Source organism: Canis lupus, chromosome 8, assembly GCF_003254725.2.
Source record: "Canis lupus dingo isolate Sandy chromosome 8, ASM325472v2, whole genome shotgun sequence".
NCBI lineage: Eukaryota > Metazoa > Chordata > Mammalia > Carnivora > Canidae > Canis > Canis lupus.
The window spans coordinates 28,356,044-28,369,677 of record NC_064250.1 but is presented as its reverse complement, the minus strand read 5'-3'; the positions used below and the strand labels follow the sequence as shown (position 1 = coordinate 28,369,677).

Genomic DNA, 13,634 nt, shown 5'->3' with positions numbered 1-13,634 from the left:
CTGGCTCCTGATGCTTCACATAGGGTTTGTTTGTGGTTTATGGGGTTCCCCCACATCTAGCAGCTGGTTTCCAGTCCCAGGGAGCGACTCAGGTTACTACCCTCTTGCCCACCCCAAGGCCAACCCCTGTGCCCACAAGGCAGCGGGTGAGAGACGGAAGGTACCCCCCCCCCCCCCCCCCCCGGCTCCCTAGCGCCACGCCCATTTCCGCTTGGTGCCCAAATGGGATGCTTCATTCCATGCCCCACGTGGAGCGGATCACACACAGTCGTGTTTCACGGTTTTCCCAAGTGCTGTTTTCCCTGGGAAAGGTACACAGCGCTCTCTTGACCCAGACGCAGACGCAGACGCAGACGCAGACCCAGGCCGGTGGGCATTTCGGCTGGGTAGCCCAGTCTTCCCAGGTGGTAGCCTCTGGATGGGGGTCGGAACTTAGGAATTAGAACCCCCACCCCTGCACTCCACCCCCGCCCCCAGCCTTCATTCCGGCTTCACACAAAGGCGCGCTTCTCGGCAGGGCGTCTCTGGGTGGAGCAAGGGAGTTGCGGCCGCGACAGTGCCTCGAGAGCAGGGGCACCCGGGACTCCACCCCCACACCCAGGTCCTGCCAGCCTGGCGGGGCTGCACACGCCGCTGCGGGGTTCCCCCTTGGCGCGGAGCTCCCCGCTCCTGCAGCGCCGCTGGCCTCGGACTTCGCGGGCCATTTGGTCTCGGGGGAGGGGCTCGCCGACCCTAGCGGAGCAGTCCCCGCAGGAGGGCGGGAGCGAGCCCGGCAGCTCTCGGGTTGCGGAGGCAAGAGGCGGAGCAGCACTCCGGGCAGCCCCGGCCCGAGGCTTCTACCTCGCCAGCCCCGCCGCTCCGGCGACCGCTGCCGCGGAAAACTTTTAATAAGAACCAGATGTCGAACTTTCCCCGAGCCGGTGATTGGGCCCCTGCCGGGGGCCGCAGCCAATCAGCGCGCTGGGAGGGCCCGGAGTCCCGGCCCGCCCGGGCGCCCGCGGGGATCCAGGTTGCAGGCTGGCGCGGCGCAGCTAGCGGACCGGCGGGCCTGGCGGGCCGGGCGGGGACGCGCTCTGCAGCGGGGCAGCCCAGGAGCCGAGCCAGCATGCGGGGGGACCGGGCAGCCCGGCGACTGGCGCTGCCGCCGCTGCCGCTGCCGCCGCCGCCACTGCTGCTGCTGCTGCTGCTGGCCCGGGCTGCGGCGCTGCACCCAGGCGAGCTCTTCCCCTACGGGCAGTCGCGGGGGGACCAGCTCCTGCAGGAAGGCGACGACGAAAGCTCAGCCGCGGTGAAGCTGGCGAGTCCCCTGCACTTCTACGAAGCCCAGTTCAGCTACCTCTACGTAAGTCCATCCCCCGCTTGGTGTGGAAACCGGCAGATTTCTCGCAGCTTCTTCCCACGGGTCGATGTAGTGTGGATCTCCCCGAACCCCTGTTTTCCAAGGGGAGGAAATAAATAGAACGCACGCCGGGCTGTCCCCGAGCGCCCCCGGGGTGGGACCTGGCTTTGCAGCGATGCTGCTGACCTGCTTGCTTTGCTTTACCTCGAGAGGAAGGGCATTAATTCAGACCCACAGATTCGCAGCCACACAAGCGTCCCAGGCAGGAAAGGAGGTGGGGATGCTGGGGCGGCCAGTGGGATTTCCAGGAAGGACCGCGAGCAGGCTGCGCGCTTCTGCAGAGCCGGCCGGTGCCCCCTCGGACCCGGGGGTTTTCTCCCGCGCTGTGCGGGAAGTGGGAAGACACGTGGACCAGAAGTTTTGGGGGATTCCTGGACCCATCGCACCGCGCTGTGGGTTGGGGTGGCGGGTGGGACGTCGGCTGCAGTGGCGCTGGTCGCCCTGAATCCGGAGGCCGGTTCCCAGAGGGTGGAGAGGGGGGAGCGTCAGGCCCCCGGGCCGTTGCCTTCCCTCCGTGCGCAGCAGGGTGGCCGCCCGTGGGCCTCCTGCCGCGAACGCGAGCGTCACCTTCTGTCCCCCTCCTCCCACAGGTGGGCACCAACGGCATCATCTCCACTCAGGACTTCCCTAGGGAGACCCAGTACGTGGACGATGACTTCCCCACAGACTTTCCGGCCATCGCCCCCTTCTTGGCGGACATCGACACGAGCCAGGGCAGGGGCCGGGTCCTGTACCGTGAGGACACGTCCCTGGCCGTGCTGGGCCAGGCCGCCCGCTACGTGCGCGCAGGCTTCCCGCGCACCGCGGCGCGCTTCACCCCCACTCACGCCTTCCTGGCCACCTGGGAGCAGGTGGGCGCCTACGAGGAGGCCACCAGCCGGGCGCCGCCCTCAGGAGAGGTGAGCGACCCGGGGTGCTTGGCCGCTGGGCCAGCGGAGGGGTGGGCTTGAATTCTGGGCTGGACCCCCGGCCCGGGTTTGGAGCTGCTCCCGTGCTGAGCCTGAGGGATGGGCGGGTGGCCCAGGGCTGACGTGGCTTGGAAGCGAAGAAGGCTGTTTTCTCCAGGGTCCTCTAAGGTGGACCTGAGGGTGACTGCTTCAAGCAAGGCAGTATGAGGGCCCAGCCCAGATGCGGAAGGCCCTCCGAACACAAGGAGGTTCACTGTTAGGTTGTTTATATTTTTAGAGTCACCTCTAAGTATCTAAGAATTATTTCTAATTATATGTTCATTGAAGGAAAACATCAGCAAATACAGGCAATTTAAAAAAGAACAACCATCCATTTTCCCACCACTCAAAGATAATCACTGTTAAACATTTTCATTTCTATATTCCAGAGTTCTTTTTTTCCTATTGATATCTGTATTTATCTGTCGCTGTCTGTTAACACTAACGGGTTCACACAGCACGTACTGTTTTATAAACGATTTTTTTCCCACTAAATAGTATATTGTGAGTATGTTTCAATAGAATCATCTATACTATTTGCATAATATTGCACCCAGTGAATTTGCCACTGAGTCCAGGGGTCATTAAGGTTATTTCCAATTTTTCATCATTATAAATAATTTTATGAAGCACTTTTTTTTTTTTAAACTAAACATTTCCACATGTCCTTACTTGATATTCCAGGAAGTGGAATTGGTGGGCCACAGAGGATATACTTTTTATAAAGGTTCTTGATAGCTTTTGCCAAATGCCCTGCATACATCAGTTTACATGCTCCCTAGTTTGTAAGAGACTGTCCTCCATTTGTTTTATAGTCTCTACCTGAGAAGGTAAAACAACCCAAGCTCCCAGTCTTTAGATTTGGCAGCAACATTTAAGGTACTCTAAATGGGGGAGCCCGGGTGGCTCAGTGGTTTAGTGCCTGCCTTCAGTCCAGGGCATGGTCCTGGAGTCCCGGGATCAAGTCCCACATCGGGCTCCCTGCATGGAGTCTGCTTCTCCCTCCACCTGTGTCTCTGCCTCTCTCTCTCTGCGTCTCTCATGAATAAATAAATAAAATCTTTAAAAAAAAAAATAAAGTACTCTAAATGGACATCGGGTGGAACCAGGGTAGCTTGGCAAATGGGGAACTGCCTCATTCCTGGAATAGTTAAGGTTTTCCTCCCGTGAAATTAGGCGGAATCTAAAATGTCATACTCGAAGGGCTGAAACTCTTATAATTTATCTCTATTTTAACTCATCAGAGTGCTTCTAAGTTATAGAAAGATGGCATATATCCTCCCTAGAAGATTAAGTAGCTTGCTCACTCTCACTGAATCGTTCAAGAAGATGGCCATTCTTGTTTTGTGTTCAAAAAAGAAAAGAAAAATAAGAAAAATATTCCCAAAAGATATCTAAGAAGACCTAGAAATAAAAGATATTTGAATTTGTGATTTTTTTGACATTCATTTTTTTTTGTCAGGCAGCATTTAGTTTTGTTTTTTGAGTAACTTTTTTTTTACAGTTGTGGGTTTGACATTTCAGTTATTCAGGGCAACAGAATACACTCAATTTGAACAAATATATTGGGCACTTCCCTTTTGCAGTGCATTGGGCTAGGTGGAGGGCTGGAGAAAGATGAATGAGAAAGGGCTCTCCATTATTATGTTGCATTCATTCATTCATTTTTGTATATAAGTTTTAAAAACATACTTAAAATTAGTGGTGCCTGCTTGGCTCAGTCAGTTGAGCTATGGACTCTTGATTTGGGCTCAGGTCATGATCTCAGGGTCCTGAGATCAAGCCTGGTGTCAGGTTCCTGGCTCAGCAGGGAATGTTTCCCCTCCCTTCCTCCCTTCCTCTGCCCCTCCCCCAGCTTGTGTGTGTGCTTGTATTCTCTCTCTCTCTCTCAAATAAATAAATAAATAAATAAATACTAAAAAATTAAATTAAATATAACATACTTATAGTAAAAACTTAAAAAATAAGCATTATTTATAATTATAATTAGCAGAGGTTACCACTCCTAATAGCTTATTGTTTTCTGTCAATCTTTTTTTGTAGACATATATCTTATATGTGGTATATTCATATAAATGTGTGTATAAGTCATTTATATTTAAATATAGTTAAGATTTATTCATCCAGCAAATTGTACACTTACTATAGTTCAGAACTGGTACAGATACAGTGAAAGGATCTCATAGTTTAGTGGAGACATTGATTATGTTCAAATGGTAAGTGCAGTAGCATCTTCACTTGGAGACTAACTCTGCTACTTCCTGGTTAGGGAACTCAATCTGGGAAGGTTTTAATGAAGAAGCAGTTTTGAATCTGAGTTGAGCATAGTGGAACAGTCTCCAAAGAAATAGCATGTGACATATTACCCATGTTCTGTAAAGTATAATGTGTTTTGGGCATTGCATGTGGTACATTATTACTGAATAGGAAGGGTGTTTAGGCATGAGGATGAAAAGGCCATGGGGTGGGGGCAGATCATGCTCTTCTGGGAGTTTGGACTTTTTTCTTTGGCAGTGGACAGGTTTTGAAGAATTTTAAGCAAGGGATTGAATTTCTTTTTCCCCAGAGTTCTTTTTTGTCTATATTGAAAAGGTAAGGGCTCACAGGAAAGACTACTAAGACAATTATTATATATGTTGTATATTCAAGCTACCTAGTTAATTCTTAAAACCATTATTTTATCATATTGTCTTCCCACAACAATCCTACAAGATAAGTACAAGAATTACTGTTTGCATTTCACAGATAATGGCAAATAGAAGATAATGCAATTGTCCAGAATTCTGCTTTTAATGAGGCAAAGGTCAGTTTAGAATACACATTTGATTCCTAGTTTTTTTATTGCCTTTATTTTTAAGTAATCTCTACACCCAGTGTGGAGCTTAAACTCATGACCCCAAGATCAAGAATTGTATGCTCTACCAACTGAGCCAGCCAGGTGCCTGTTTTGTTTGTTTTTTGTTTGTTTGTTTTCTTATTGCTTTTAGCCCAGATTTTTTCATGCAAGACCCATTTTCTTGGCTCAAGTAATGTAGGTGGACACAATGATAATTGTGCTTTTCCCAAAGACTTCCAATAAATAAGGCTTGATGTGATCTTAGTATCAGAAGAGTACTTGGCATCATATTTCATTCAAAGGAAAAATGGACTTGCAATGAAATTGGCTGGCAAGGATGCTGTTGATACCTTAATACTTCCAAATTAGCATTCCAGTGCTCTGAATTCAGCTGCACCTGTCTTACTTTTTCAACAATATAAAGATGAAGTTGAGTTGAGTGAGAGGAGTCAGAGAGATGAACAGTTGTACAGAAGTGCTGGGATGGTGAAATCACACTAGAGCTTTAAGATTTCATTTTTTCACAGCTTATTTGAAACCAAAAATTACAATACAGAAAAGGTGACTTCGTTACTTATTGTTTCAATTTCGCCTGTAGCCTGGGAATACTGCTCTTTCACCCACCTTTCAGGGTGGTTGTGAAGACAATGACAATACAAAAACAGTTTGAAAGAAGATGTGGGTTGTGAAAGGTTAGCAGTGGCTTTGGAAGCAATGACTTAGCTTCATTCTTAGATTCCGAAGCTGTAAAATGGGGGACAAATGCCTACCTTACAGGACTGTAGTCAGAATTAACTAAAGTGACGTTTTTAAGTAGTCATTGTATTCTTTTAGACCTAGTGGATGTGGCTGCTCAGCCAATCTGTGTTCCTATATGTTGGCATGAAAGGGGCAGATTCTGGTTTTTAAATTTCTCTATCTTGTAAGGACTCAGTGATGTAAGGCCTTTACATTAGAACTCTTTAAATATTAGGTTTTCTGAACTACAACTTCTGTTTGATCTCTTTTGGGTGGCAACTACGGGAAGATTTGTAGATTCCAGCTCTCTTTTCTAGTTAAAATCATTCTTCAGATATTGCCATATGCTGAGTTGGCTTCAGAATTTGTTTCATTTCAAAAGAAGATAAGGGTTCTGTTTGGAGAGAGGATGTTTTTTCAATTACCCATATTGAAGGTTCTTCAGAATACTTTAAAGAGCTCTGTGATTTGAGTTCTTATTTTAATAGTTCTTTGGAGATAGATTTTGGCAAGCATTCATCTGCCTTGCCTGAAGGGCTGTGTGAGTTCTACGTGGCTTTCTTAAACCTTGACACACTAACCCCTGTTTATCTGGGAAACTTGAAGATACCAGAGGAACAGGCATCTTTACCATTTAAAACTATTTCAGTTGTTGCCCTTCCTCTCCATGGATATTCACGGGGGGTATGACAAGATGTTGTACCTGATGTTGCAGGAATGGCAAAGTGTAACTGCAACTAAAAACAAAATGGATAAATATGGGGTGCCTCAGTGGCTCCGTTGGTTAAGCATCCAACTCTTGATTTCAGCTCAGGTCCTGATCTCAGGGTCGTGAGATCTACCTCGTTGGGTGCTTTGGATGTGTAGCGTGCTTAAGATTCTCTCCTTCCCTCTGGCTCTCTTTAAAAAAAAAAAAAAAAAAAGGAACAAATAGTGTTTATCAGTTCAGTTGATCTGAGACTCCTCAACTGTCATAGGTACCTCACAGGGCAAAGAAGTCACAGTATTGACCTTCAAAGAACTTGTTGACAGAGACATAAAGAGGACTGCTGTTTACTTCAGCTGTGGTTTGCAGGGAGGGAGAGAATTGTTTTGTTGTTGTTGGATGGATGGGAGTTATGGAGAACTGGTCACACAGATCTTTGTGATATGCGGATTGTTTTGTTGACCTTGAATGTCAGTTGAGCTGAAAGGGCTGAAAGAATGGATCTCAAGAATGAAGCAGCAGGAGAAAATGTTCTAAGCAAGGCCTTGTTCTGGGAGCAGGCTGAGAGAGCTGAGGTGGGAGACATGGATGGAGTCATGGAGCCGTCACACATGAACGGAAGTCCATCGGGACTAGAGGGTGTTGACTTGTTTCAAGGGATGATTGTCGTTGATGGAGGGTGGTGAATCCACAGAGAGAATGAGAGGTAGAAGGACTTCATTGTAGCTTTTTGACTTTTGGAGCTGAAGTCCAGAAGATGGGAGGTCTGGGTCTATCCGAAAACATTTAACCTGAGGCTAAGACATAGCTGTGAAGATGTGCTGAATAGAGACATATATGGAAATTGGTTCATGAAATGTTTAAGCTTTCCTAAGGACTAAGAGTCAGGAAGGATGTCACGTTAGAGACAAGAACATATATCTTTGAATTTTGGGCAGGATCTGTAGGATTTAGGGCATAAAAAAATGAATGAGGGGAAATCATGCATGTGACAGCAACATACAGGTACTGGGAGGTGGAGAATTAAAGTAAGGGATGGAGGTTAGTGCTCACACCAAACACTGGAGGCCAGAAGTCAGTGATGCTACCACTGTAGAGAACATGTGACCCTAAGGAAGACTGGAAAGAGAACTTTGTGACCCCTGTAGGATTTACCCTACTTCTGAATTTTTATCGTAATCTTTATAAGCCACTATAGGCAAACCTGTTTGAGACAAGGCTGGCACCATTCTGTTTCTTTGCCAAATGGCTGGAAATTAATTAAATGAATTGTAAATTTAGAAGCCTATAAAGTAGCATGTTTTGTATCCCTCAGCCTGGTTCTGCCGAGTGTCAAGTCAACATTGATTGGTGATGTCCCATACCTGAAAGAGAGAGTCAGACCCTGCCTGGTTCCTGCTGACAACTCTGGCTTTTCTCTCTGATAACAGGATGGCAGAAACTTTGAAGCAAGGCAGCCACTGGCCCTGATCCTTTCTGTGCTACTTCTCTTCCCATGAAGGCCCCTCTCTCCTCCCTGGGATCCTGAGGAAGTTGGGAACCGGTGACCCTTTTGTAGGGTTTGGCAGCCCATCTGAGGGTTTATCTTCAGAGACAGAGCATGTGTGGTTCTTGCAAAGGCACTGGTCTCCAGGAATGTGAAGACCTTTCCGGTCTGGAAGCCAGTCGAGGAGTGTTTTGGGAGGAGGAGTCCTTCAGGACTTTAAGAAGTATGCTCTGTAGCAATTAGATGTAGAATTTTGTAGAGCCAAGAGAGAGAACTCTAAAAGTGATCATTTGGTGTGTGGGTGGTTTTTAAACAGCCAAACTCTTTTGGCCTGTACTTTAGTATCATAAATTCTATCTAAAATCCTCCTATTAGCCTTTTTCAGTGGAGACAAGTAGATTAAATACAGCCTTGCCACCTATATAATAAGTGCTTGCCTTAGGGATGGCGTATAAAAGGCATTGAATAAATTTTCATCAAACTGGATTTTTTGACTGACAGAATGAATAAAATAAAGTGCTAAATTCCCAGGCTCCACAGTAAAAGCCAGACACTCCCCTTCACAGCTCTGTTTATTTTCTCCCTCCTCTCCTCCCCCATCCCCTTCAGTTCCTCACAATCCATAGGACCCCCCCCCCCCCCGCCCTTATCTTACAGAATTTCTCTAAACTTAGAACCAGGGTTCTTCATATCTTACATTTGTTATAGGTAATCAATGCCAGGAGCTTGGAAAGCTTAGCTTGTTACAAGTCCTTTCTCTCTCCTCAAGTACTTTGATTTCCCTAGCTGAAGTTTGTTGATTCTGACCAAAGGAGTACTCTGAAGTTATGGAATCAACGCTAATCAATGACATAGTATGTATTATGTATAGACATACTGCAGAATAGGCTTTGTTTACATTTGGCAGAAGTTATGGTTTCCTAGCTTTGAGAAATTCTAGAAAGCATCTTTTGCCTTTTGTTTCTGGAACCGTCAAACTTTGCTGATGAAACTATCAACAACTGTAAAGATAACAAATATAAAGCCCTCTACCTCCACCATCTTTAAGTGTGTGAGCTTAAAGAGAGAAAGCAGGGGTGCCTGGCTGGCTTAGTCAGTAAAGCATGCGATTCTTTTTAAGATTTTATTTATTTATTCATGAGAGACAGAAAGAGAGAGAGAGAGGCAGGCAGAGACACAGGCAGAAGGAGAAGCAGACTCCATGCAGGGAGCCCAGTGTGGCACACGATCCTGGGACTCCAGGATCACGCCCTGAGCTGAAGGCAGATACTTAACCACTGAGCCACCCAGCCATCCCAAGCATGCGATTCTTGATCTTGGGGTTGTAAGTTTGAGTCCCATGTTGGATGCAGAGATTACTTAAAAATAAAATCTTTAAAAGAAAGCAAAATAAGTTAAGTGTGTCTATGTTAGAGAACAAAAAGAAAGATTGTGTGCTTTTTTTTCTTGAAAAGCATTTAACACCTGAATTGCTGTGTCCTATAAGCAAAATGTCAGAACTATACTTTGAAATTAAGCATTGGAGAAAGGAAGAATAAACATTGGAAGAGTCTGAACACCATATGGGGAAGGGCCCAGGACAGAATGAAATGCAAGGCACTTTCCTATTGTTTGCTATTTTATTTAGTAAGATATGATGTTCTTTTCTGGGGCCTACTTTTGTCTGTCTAGCAAAATGGAGAAATAATACTCCATTTATTTAAAATGTTATTTAAAACATTGTTTCAAATAACATTTCTAAGAGTCACATTATTTAGGAAGTAGTGGTATTTATAAATAGCTCCCAGTTCCCTACCAAATTGTAAAAGGAGAGGGATTTAGTGAGAGAAAGGAGTCCTAAATATAATACCAGTTTAAGATAAGGAAATACCACTAACAGATTACTTGGGGGTATGGATGGAGATAGCATTATATAGGTAAAGGCAAAAAGCGTCTGGCTGAAAATACAAGAATAAATTGAACTTTAAGGAGTGATTTTATGAGGGCCTAGGTGTGGAGTTTGTGGCTAATTCAGACTCCTGGCCTCTCACTCTGGTCTGCTTTGGCTCCTCCTGTGTTTATTAATGTTCACAGGCTGCCTCTGTGATGCCTCCCAGCCTAAGCCTGACACCTCACACACCCTCATCTGGCCTGTACTATCTTCAACAGTAACTGTCCTGAATTCCAGCCATGGCCGTTCCCTTCTAAGTATAAGACTGTCCTGGGCAGAGACTCCCTTCTTTGCTCCATTTTCTTCAGCACCAAGTGTAATGCCTCATGTTTAGTAGGTACTTGGCTGAATTAATGTGCAAGTGAATTAATAAGTGGAGTTTACAAACACAGAAACAGCTAACCAGGCAAGATGGAGGTAAATACTAACCAGAAACACCCACAAAGGTGTTATGGGTGGTCAGAGAACAGAAATAAATCTACAGAGAATCATAGAATACCTCAGAAGGGCAGCATTAGAAGGTTAAGGGGGTTTCCAGACACAGAGAAACATGAGCAAAAATACAGAAGCATTAAAGTATGTTAAAGCACAAAGGGGAATATTACTCAGTGTGATGAAGACCCAGCGGATCTAAACCTGGGGAAAGAGTTTGGGGCAGTTAGAAACCACCTTGAATGGGATGCTAAGGAGTTAGGATGCCTAGTGGTGCAGGGTATGGACTCTAGAGCCGGCTGACCTTAGGCAGATCTGTTAGCCCACATGTCTTATTTCCTGGTCTGTGAAATGAGAGTCAGATAACTCAGGTGCTGGTGTGAAAAGGCAGATGAAAGAGAAAAGAGAGAGGCTGTGAGAATAGTATGGAGGCTTTTGGTCAGCCGGCCAATGGCTAACACCATGCCTGCCCATAATAGGCATTCAGTAAACGCACAAATGAATGAATGAATGAATGCTCCACATGAGTGCCCAAGGCAGTAAACTAAGACAGCAATTGTGGGAATACACAGGTGAATTTTGGTACTTGCTTTTTTTTTTTTTTTTAAGATTTTATTTATTTATTCATGAGAGACACAGAGAGGCAGAGACATAGGCAGAGGGAGCCTGAGGCAGGACTCCATCCCAGGACCCCCAGGATCACAACGTGAGCCAAAGGCAGATGCTCAACTGCTGAGCCACCCAGGTGCCTGATACTTGCTCTTAAAGACGGTTGGATGAGAGAAGTTTGAAACCTTAAAAACATTATTTTTGGAACCTATGGTTCTTACCTATGCATATTTCAAGTATTGACCTAAATGATAAAAGAGGATTATGGTAATGATATAGCTTATAAAATTATAACTTGAAGAGGAATTTGAATGGAAAATAATATATAAAAGCAATTTGGAGGAATCCCGAGAAGGTAGGAGACCCTTTATACTTTAATGATGCTTTGCTTGCATTGTTTTTTCTATTCTTATTTAATTAAGAATCTTACCTATTTTTTTTTGTTTGTTTGTTTGTTTTTCATAGCTGAACACTTTCCAGGCAGTTCTGGCATCTGATGAATCTGATACCTACGCCCTCTTTCTTTACCCTGCCAATGGCCTTCAGTTCTTTGGAACCCGCCCCAAAGAGTCTTACAATGTCCAGCTCGAGCTTCCTGCTCGGGTGGGCTTCTGCCGAGGGGAGACCGATGACCTGAAGAGAGAAGGACCCTATTTCAGCTTGACTAGCACTGAGCAGTCTGTGAAAAATCTCTACCAGTAAGTAACATAGGGCATAAGCCCTTCCCTGTCAGATGTAAGGACCCTTTGCAGCTACCCAAACTTGAGTGGCCATAACACCATTAAATAATATCTTGATGACTTCTTTTTTTCTCTCTATTTAAAGATTCTATTTATTTATTCATGTGAGACACACAGAGAGAGAGAGAGAGGCAGAGACACAGGCAGAGGGAGAAGCAGGCTCCCCATTGAAAGCCCAATGTGAGACTTGATCCCAGGACCCCGGGATCACAACCTGAGCCAAAGGCAGATGCTCAACCACTGAGCCACCCAGGTGCCCCTCTTGGTGGCTGCTAAGGGAGGCTTCAGGTCAAAACCAGGAACTAGATTAGACCCTGGGAGGAGCAAATTCACCAAAATATAAAAGGCTCCCTATCCTTTCTGCCCTATTTGGTACAGACATCAGAAACAGAACAGTGTGTATGTGTTTGCACAGCCACTGAGGCTTGCTATGGAAAACATTGCTCTTGGAGCCACATAAAAATATCCAGTAATATAACAGATTTTTCCAGGTTAATCATTTCACAGGAGGAGATGTTGTGATTTAGTCATTTAGACAGATACATGTTAAAAGTTAAGTCAAGAATAGTGTAATTTGGGGCAAAGGGAAAACCAAACACATTGGTAGCATTCAGAGGTCTCAGGGTTTCCGTACAGCTTCATCAACTGAAACCACACTGGTCGGTTTTCCATGAGGTAGCTGGCACATTCCTGAGACCCATCAGAGGTTTACTCTACTAGTGCAGTAATAAGCCCCTTTGCTCTTTGTCGGTCCACATAGTACCATATCTGGGTTAGCACCAGTTGGTATTTGTTAATTTTAGGGCTTGTGAAAAAAAAATCTTTGCTTTTATTTCTTTCCCAAGTCCGGGTCTAGAAGCCAGGCAGAATACACTGGTTACTTAGCCTCGCCTAACTGCTTTTCCCTTCCATTACATTATTCCTGAGCCCTGGAACACCTTACACTTTTGCATGCCATCTGCTTTGCTCGGCTGCCAGCAAGCAGGCCCTACAACCAAATATGGTTACTTAGAGCTGGCATTTATTGAGAGCTTGTTATTTGCCAAACACCATGTAAAACACTTTCCACAAGTTATCTTAATTAAAACTCACAAGAATCCTAGGAGGTAAGTTCTACTATTTTTCTCAATTTGACAAATGTGCATAGGGAAGTTAGATTGCCTGTGACCTCAGAGTTATTCAGGGGCAAGTTCAAAATTCAAGCACGAGCCTGGAGTTCTGAACTACTTCTTTTGTGCTGAATCCTCGTCTCCTTTCCCAGTCTTATGACCCACCTTGGGCATCTTTAGGTCTCCACCCAGACTGCCTTTAGAAATCCAGTTGTGAGAAAACTTAGCTCTTTGCTTTCTCTTCTATGGTTGGTTGCACCTTCCTCTTCCACTTTTCTACAGATTCTCTTCTCCTCACACATTATTGAGAGATCACAATGGGCCAAACACTTGAAATACAAAGATGTCTGAAACATAGGCCCCGCACACACTAACAACCTGCACTCTGGTAGGGGCGACACACAAACAGATCAACAATTCCAGAGCATTGGAAAGAGTGCCAGCAGTACTCAGGGTACAGGAGGCAATGGGGGCCAAACAACCTGCAGGAAAAAGCAGTTGTGCTTCCCCACTGCGGTGATAAAGACCCTTTGGAACTAGGAGACACATGCACATGCACTCACACACACACACACACACACACACACACACACACACACACACGCAGCGCTCGCATTTACCTCTGTCAGTGCCTGCCCTCAGTTTGTATTTTTGATGCTTCCTAGAGATCTCCAACTTGCTTGATGAGAACAGAGAAAGATG

General features: G+C 45.6%; 1 protein-coding gene across 2 annotated transcripts in view; it reads left to right on the top strand.

Annotated features, from left to right (window-relative positions):
- The first annotated feature begins 883 nt into the window (after nt 1-883).
- NID2 (nidogen 2) overlaps nt 884-13,634 on the top strand; it is a 61,171-nt gene continuing 48,420 nt past the window's right edge. For both annotated transcript variants that reach the window (XM_025442346.1, XM_025442347.1), the window contains exons 1-3: nt 884-1,342; nt 1,990-2,298; nt 11,549-11,781. In XM_025442346.1, the coding sequence (XP_025298131.1) occupies nt 899-1,342; nt 1,990-2,298; nt 11,549-11,781 (986 nt within the window). In that variant the 5' untranslated portion in view covers nt 884-898. The remainder of the gene's footprint in view (nt 1,343-1,989; nt 2,299-11,548; nt 11,782-13,634) is intronic.